The sequence below is a fragment of the Aplysia californica genome, unplaced genomic scaffold (assembly GCF_000002075.1).
Source record: "Aplysia californica isolate F4 #8 unplaced genomic scaffold, AplCal3.0 scaffold00214, whole genome shotgun sequence".
In the NCBI taxonomy this organism is placed as follows: Eukaryota; Metazoa; Mollusca; class Gastropoda; order Aplysiida; family Aplysiidae; genus Aplysia; species Aplysia californica.
The window spans coordinates 753,290-760,917 of record NW_004797484.1 but is presented as its reverse complement, the minus strand read 5'-3'; the positions used below and the strand labels follow the sequence as shown (position 1 = coordinate 760,917).

The following is a 7,628-nucleotide window of genomic DNA, read 5'->3' as shown; positions in this document are numbered from 1 at the left end:
AAACAAGCCAACCGCAACACACAAACCGGTACTATTAAATATGCAAGATAGATTCGAGTTGCTGATTTGTGTTGTACAGTTCGGAACGAGCCACAACATGGCCTTGAGTCTGCTATATGACAGATTTGTCCCTCACATCCTTTAAGAGTTAACGCCCCTATAAAAATTGTTATTTAAAAGGCAGGACCTCAAATTTTGACGTCAATCTCTGATAGAATTGGGTCAAATAGGTTGAGAGCTTTGAAAACTCCACAAACAACCACAGTTCAATAACCCCCAGTTTGGGATTCAAACCAGGGTCATCAGCCTCGTAGCCCAGCATGATACCAGGGAGCGCCTGCAATCACCCTTGTAAAACAGCCATTGACAAGAAAATGACATGAATTTTTGCTATGATTTGAGCTACAGCTAATGTCATTGGTTTGAAATAACTTTAGGAAAAGTGTAAATGAGTAGGCAATGGCCAGTTATCAAAACAGACGTGAACGTGTCTACATGTACGATAAACATTGTCTGATTATTCACAGTTTCTTGTTTAAGCCCATAGACTTGTATTATAAATCCAATTTTTGCACTGACATAATTCCGTTGCGTTCACCACGGATCGCACAGTTTTACTCTCTTTTGAACCAAACGAAGAGCAAGTAGAGAAAGGTTGTATGCACTTTTGTCCATAGTGATACTGATTTTTGCCCTTCATTTGGGAATCCATGGTGTGCACAAGCTTAGTAATGTGGGTTGTTTTTTTATAAAGACCGAAGCAGCAGACATGACGAGCCCGGCATAGGAATTTATAATTCAAGTCTACGTCTAAGTCTCAAGAGTCTCTATACAATGGCATACTCAGTGGAGGCTACGGAATATACACGTGTCAAATCCATAACAACATTCCATTTGTTATACAATCTTGGCATTGACAGATACTGCACCAATCCAGCACCCTTCGCTAATTTGTTGGCTTCCTCGTTTTCAACTGGAAGAGTGAAGATCAGGTCTTCCCCTTTTGGAATCAAAGACACTGCCTTGCAAAACAACGCATGTGCTACATTTTTGTCATCTGCATAGAGGGGGTACATTTTCCATCCAACGTCTGCAGGTCTCAGTACACAGTATCCCACAATCTTCCCTGAACGAACTGCCACAAAGCTCTGCGCCTTTTTGTGATTGATCCAAAAGTCTAGAAACCTGTAGATATTACATACAAAAAAGAAATATAACTTTTCTTCGAGATCAAACACAGTGCAATAGACTTTCTACTTCTTGTTTCACTGCAAATCTGCTCTAACCAAGTTTTTTTCTGTATTTCATGACATACCTCTAATCAAAGGTAATTTTTACCTTCCCACCTATGAATATTCCTTATAGTTTTATTTTCTATCACCGGTTATTGTTCACGCCTTGTTCCGTTTCTTTTTCGTTTCACTTTACAGTAACTACTGGGATAAGTGGTGCGCCTTCAAAAGGACACTACTGCGTTTAGTAAGGACTTAAACTCAAAGTCATATGAAAACAGACAAAATGTTTGGATTGCAATTCATTACACTCTGAAACGTGAATTTGCGATCAGAACAAAATACGATGATATTGATGGCGGGACAGATGTTTTAAAAACGATGTAGCTCTCAAATTTACCCCCCCCCCCCCCCTCCCATACCCCATCCCCCTCCGAAAAAAATAGTAGCATTTCTACTTTCTGTGACTTTCAAAATGACGTTAGCCTTATTGTGCAGTGTTTTGCAGTGAATGTAGCATACTAAATTGGCCAACTCAAACAGGAAGGATAAAATTGTGGATTTGAACCCCAACAGGGGCTTTGAAGCGTTTTTGTATTCCCTGGAATCTCTTTCTCTTCTCATGTCTTGATAAGAAAACTAGATCTTCAGCCTCCGGAACACTAAATTACGATGTGCCTAAATGTTAAGTATGATCTAAAAGATCAGTTGACTACGAAGTGAATGTGAACTCATTACACATCAACATCACAAGCCCAAACGGCAGAATTGACACCTCAAAATAGCTGCTTTGCAAGTGTGACACTTAAACCACTGGACTAAATTTTAATAAATCTTCCCTTTGCGTACAGCAGAAAGTGTACCTTTTTCTCGGGACTGTGTGGATTTCTGTGTCGTAGCTGAATAGTTCCTCGAAGCTTACATTGTCCGATGACATCAGTTCAAAACCAACCGCAAGTGGGTGTTTGATGAAGTCCAGATTAACCTTTCCTTGGTTGTAGCTCAGTGTGAAAGAAGAGACCTTCCAACCAAACTGCTCGTAGAACGTGACTCGGTTGGATAGAGAGTTCATGCCAACATTTCTGTCTCCCATCAGCTGATGAAATAAAACAAGTATAAACCAGTTGTTTTTACGCCTCTACTGACACAATTTAGACCATTAGGTGGCAAGTTTTCGACCCTACCTGTCCGGGCCAACCCGAGCTGAGAAGGAAATACTCAATAAAAATTTCACCCTATCGGAGGTATAACTCGGGCCTCCTGTGTGCGACAGCACAGCGTCCAATAGCTACATCACAGACGCCGCTAAAGTGATTTAAATGACTCACCACAACCACCACAGTTGCTTAATATAGAGATCAGTATACGCCGAGTAACGTTCAACAGAAAATTTTGGGTCTGATGGCTCTTTTTTCGTAGCAAGGTTATAGAAGACGTGAAACTTTTAATTACATCCACCTCCATATATATCGTCCAATTCAAGTTGATGAAAAGTATTGGAAACTGAAAAATGTGAAAGTGTATACGTTTGACGCCTTTTGCAACCCTGTACGGCTGGGCCTCCAAACGTAAAGCCCATCTCCTATAGGACCGAGCCAAATGGGAAAATGTGTATAAAGTGTTTTTTTTAATGACACAAAATCCGACTGAACTGAGCCTCAGATCTACGAACCTGCAATCTCATGATTACTAGTCTGGTAGCCTAAGCACAAGCTTACGATGCCACTTTAAAACTCCTTACTTTTACAAGCAAAGTTCATGAATTCACCATTAGGGGACGGGTAGCCGGTAAAATCCTAGTATACTGTATGGAAGAAAAAACACATGCAAAAGTAAAGGTTAGTGGTGGAGTACCAAAACGACACACCTCCATGGTAGCCTGCAAAAGCTTCTTGCCGATGCCCAGCTCCCTGTAACCATCTTTAACGATGTTCATGCCAAAAGACGCCAAGTGACTCCCATGTTTCAGTATGCCGTTATGGCCTGCAAATGAAGGAACGCAAGAGAAAAAGCAAACATTAACTCTTTATGATGTTGTTTTTTTCTAAAGTTTTTTTTTTTGCATGTCGGTGTTTTACACCCAGACCAACACAATTCAGATAATTTAGGAGACAGGCTTCTACCGTGCCTGTCAGGCCCAGCCCAAATTGAGAGGGATACAAAGGCTCAGCAGAAAGATGGATATACTCAACACACAATGTTCCAGCTCAGGAATCGAACTAAGGTCTTCTGCATACGACAGCAATACGTTTAACTGCTACACTGCAGACACTGGTTTACCCTTTCTATGCCAAAATATGAGCGCATTTAATAAACTGTTAAAAGGATATCACTGCCACAACAGCACAAGGTATAAGTAGAGTAGAGAGGTCTGAAATTTTCTGACAGGGCTTTGTCATTATAATGCATATATTGTCATACAATTAACAATTTATATCAAAATTATTTACAGCAATAAAAACACGCAGCAGACTTAAACGAATTATGTTTACCGTCTATGTTGTTGTCATTACTATGAGGAGAATACAGTACATACGAGTAGATCAGTCAGAAACTCTTTGATTTGTGAGTAATAACATCATGTTGCAAACTGTGTTTCAGAAATTGACAATGCAGCCTCAGGAAGTATACCCAGCCCTGCGGCTGAGGGCACTTCTGTGGAGACTTTGGTCTTAATATATAAATAAAATTAATTCACTGACTTGCGTAATATTTTTAATTACCGTATATCCATGTGTCATTGAGTGAGGTTTTAAAGCAATATCGGCAGATTTAACGTTGTACAAATGTTCAGGGTGATGTATCCAATCCTTTGGTTTTGTGTATAGCTTCAAGAAATAGAGAATTGCTAGCTCACAATCAGACCTACACTACATCTTCATTAGATTTTAATAGTACTTCGAAATCGTATAACAATTTCAACTGGACTTAAAACTAGTATTTATCTATCTGCGTCTACAATGACAACATTTGCGAGCTGTGCCCTTGATATAAACAATTTTTAATGTACCCTATTTCATCCTACAATTCTCCTTAGAAAAGATGCATTTCCAGAAGCCACCTACATCAGTATTATATCTGTGAGAACAGACGAGAAAAATTAAATCTAATTTGTATTGTCATGTACATGTATAAACTTAACTATGACGTTCCCTTGTTCATCCTCCACTATCAAAAGCCCGGTGGGATCCGTGGAAAATATGCAGTTCAGGTAATCTAATTCCATATTCCATTTATTCTCTGCCAGGAGAGCGTGCAGCTTGGGAATGTCCTCGACTTGCATGGATCGAATGCTGTATTTGACATTTTTGATTGTAGACACTGGGGAACTGATGTAGAATTTTTTTACAATAAAAATAATTACCACAACAACAGTACAGAAAGAGCGTTATGTTCAGAAACCCATCATCCCGACTTGGTTTATCAATTAGGAGTAGTCTATACACAATAGTTTACTGAAAAGATAGGATCAGATAATTATTTACAGCAATTATTACTTAGAGAATTCTAAAAACATAGATTGAAATTAAGACAAATCTGAAACGAATGAAGCATCAAATACCATAAAAAGAATACCCAGTATTGCAAGACGAAAACCCACCCAAGTACATGTCTGGAACAGCCAGAGCCACGAAACACACAAGAATTAAAAACTTTCAATTTACAGTAACCAGTTAGAAAATCCAACAAGACATGCTTTAGCACACTGAAAAAGCAAAACAATAATTACGAAGGGCGCAAAGAGGAAGCGTTTGGTTGCCCATTAATTTGACTTTTCAGTTGTTAACAATTGAAGGATTAGATTGTTTTGAACAGTACTTTTAGTGCATTGCATTTTATTAGTAACATTAACATTTAGCCTGTCTCTAGTTACTGTCAGTATATTCGCTGTATGTATATTATGACTCTAATCTTAACTGCCTTTTGAATTTTTAGCCACCCATGGTTCTGCTCGGTGTTCTTTTTAGAGGAATATCATTCTGTTCTACTCCAAAGACTTGGGGGGCGTAGAGGAATATCATTCGGTAGCTACAAGACCACATGTATGTGCCATCATTCGTATCTGTTCCTTGTGTCCATTATTATTATTTCCCTTATTTGTCAATCGTATTCATCTGCTTTATTTCTGTTCCGTTTCTGTCCCAGTCATGCATCGTCTGACGTATGTCTTCATTGTGCTTGATTATTAAAAGTCTACGTCAAGTCACAAAGAGTGTTGACATTTATCTACTTTTCACCGCTTATTTGCTACAATACCTATACCTGTCCCAGACGCCAGACCAGCGAAAGCGACCTTTGCCTACTGATGTTATGTAAAGTAATAATATTATTATAGATCGTGAGAATTTACGGAGGATGCGAGTGCTGGTTTAGCGACAGGCACTCGGCTAACGGAGGCTGGGTCCGCAATACTACCACCCTCCCCCTCTCCTATTCCACCCTCACCCCAACCAGACGTTAAGTTCACTATCATTAACATAATTTGTTAAAGTCCCCCACTACAACGTATTAGGTCTATGAGTGGCGCTACTTACATCGTTTGATTATAACCGGAACAGGGAATTGTTGTATGTTAGCTGGGCTCAATGCATGTACGTTAAGTACGCTGTGTCGTATCTGATTCTAGACTGGATTTACGTGGAAGAGTATTGCTTTCAGCAGCAATTGTTTCTCCAGGCTATCATATTTATGCTCTTTCACATAATGTGGGCCTTTAGGTACAAGAATGTGTTTTAGGACTCTATGTGTGTTTGGTTTGTAAGTGTATGCATGTGTGTATGCGCTCGCGCGAGTGTGTGTGTGTGTGTGTGTGTGTGTGTGTGTGTGTGTGTGTGTGTGTGTGTGTGTGTGTGTGTGTGTGTGTGTGTGCGTGTGTGTGTGCGTGTGTGTGCGTATAAAATAAACATGTAAATACATTAGATCTAAAAACAAAAGAAAGAATTTGGGTGATTCATGAACATTGCATAATGTGTGTATACAATAGCAATTTTCTTTCTGCTCCAATAGTTCTTTCATTTATTCTATAATGAAGGCTCCCATTTTTTTTAACCTTACAGAATATTTATGATTAATTCATTTTAGAGAGATATTCAAAGAGAGTAACTTCAGGATGACCTATGGTCTTCTATACAACTCTCTCTCTCTCTCTCTCTCTCTCTCTCTCTCTCTCTCTCTCTCTCTCTCTCTCTCTCTCTCTCTCTCTCTCTCTCTCTCTACCTCTCACATGCATACTAACATAGCCTACACATACACCCACACACAAAAAGACACATTCACACACCTACACATAATATATATTTATATATTAAACATATACCTTTATACAAAGATATCACACTATACATATACAGAGAGAAAGAGAGACAGAGAGAAGGAGGAGGGGAGAGACAGAAAGAAGGAGAGAGACAGATAAAGAGACAGAGAGAGACACACAGAGAGAGAGAGACTGGCAGAGACAGACAGACAGGCAGAGACAGACTAACAGAAAGAGAGAGAGAGAGAGAGAGAGAGAGAGAGAGAGAGAGGGTGGGGTCGGGAGAGAGAGAAACATACACCAATATCATAATGATGCCAAAGTTTCAATGATCAATGTAGATTGCAAACTGCACGAACCTGTGAACACACAAAATAATGTCCTGTATGTGATAAACGTAATTTGAAAATAAAATCGACTAGTAAGCTTACCTTCTAATACAGCAATGGTCACAAGTTGATGGCAGTATTCTGGAAGACAGGTGAGGAAGAGACCACCCTAGTCCTCTGTTCTCACTTGGAGCTCCCCTGTTCACACTTGGAGATCCCCTGTTCACACTTGGACTGTTCACACTTGGAGATCCCCTGTTCACACTTGGAGCTCCCCTGTTCATGGTAATAATATCTCTGAAGACTTACTCTTTAAATAATTCACTAGCTAACTTCTAGCACTAAACAAAGTCGTGTTGCCGAAATAATTCACGAGCTGCTTGTCGCTTTTTGCAGCGAAAACAGTCTTGTGTTTCCTCTCCACTTCAGGCTACACACGACACACACCCAGCAACACCACAGTCCAAGCTGATAAGAACGAGCCTTGGCTTGGCTAGACCCACTTGGGTTTTTTCGGGTCACTCATGTTGACCCCAACTTGACTGTCTGTCCCTGCAGAGAAGTCCAGGTGGGGCGTAATGTAGCATGATTATAAAAATATTTATTTTTACTTCCTCCGTTCTTGCACCAAAACAGTCTCGAGGAGAGCTTTCAAGTAAGCTTATACATTATTGAGGATAATAAATACCATTTGTATAGCGCATTATTTTCTCACTCAACAGCAAGCTCTATTGGGGAAGTCCTTGGTTCAGACCTCGAGGGATATAAAAAGGACTCACAAACCAGCAAGTGTCGGTGACACGGGGTTCAGTT

At 39.8% G+C, this 7,628-nt stretch overlaps 1 protein-coding gene across 1 annotated transcript; it reads right to left on the bottom strand.

The window, feature by feature from the left end:
• Positions 1 to 6: 6 nt before the first annotated feature.
• Positions 7 to 7,514, bottom strand: LOC101858273. The gene is made up of 5 exons (XM_005099466.3): positions 6,918 to 7,514; positions 4,374 to 4,561; positions 3,100 to 3,215; positions 2,096 to 2,328; positions 7 to 1,185 (listed from the first exon to the last, which is right to left on the bottom strand). The coding sequence occupies exons 1-5, from the start codon at positions 7,097 to 7,099 to the stop codon at positions 828 to 830; spliced, it is 1,077 nt and encodes a 358-aa protein (XP_005099523.1). The 5' UTR covers positions 7,100 to 7,514; the 3' UTR covers positions 7 to 827.
• Between the last annotated feature and the right edge of the window lie 114 nt (positions 7,515 to 7,628).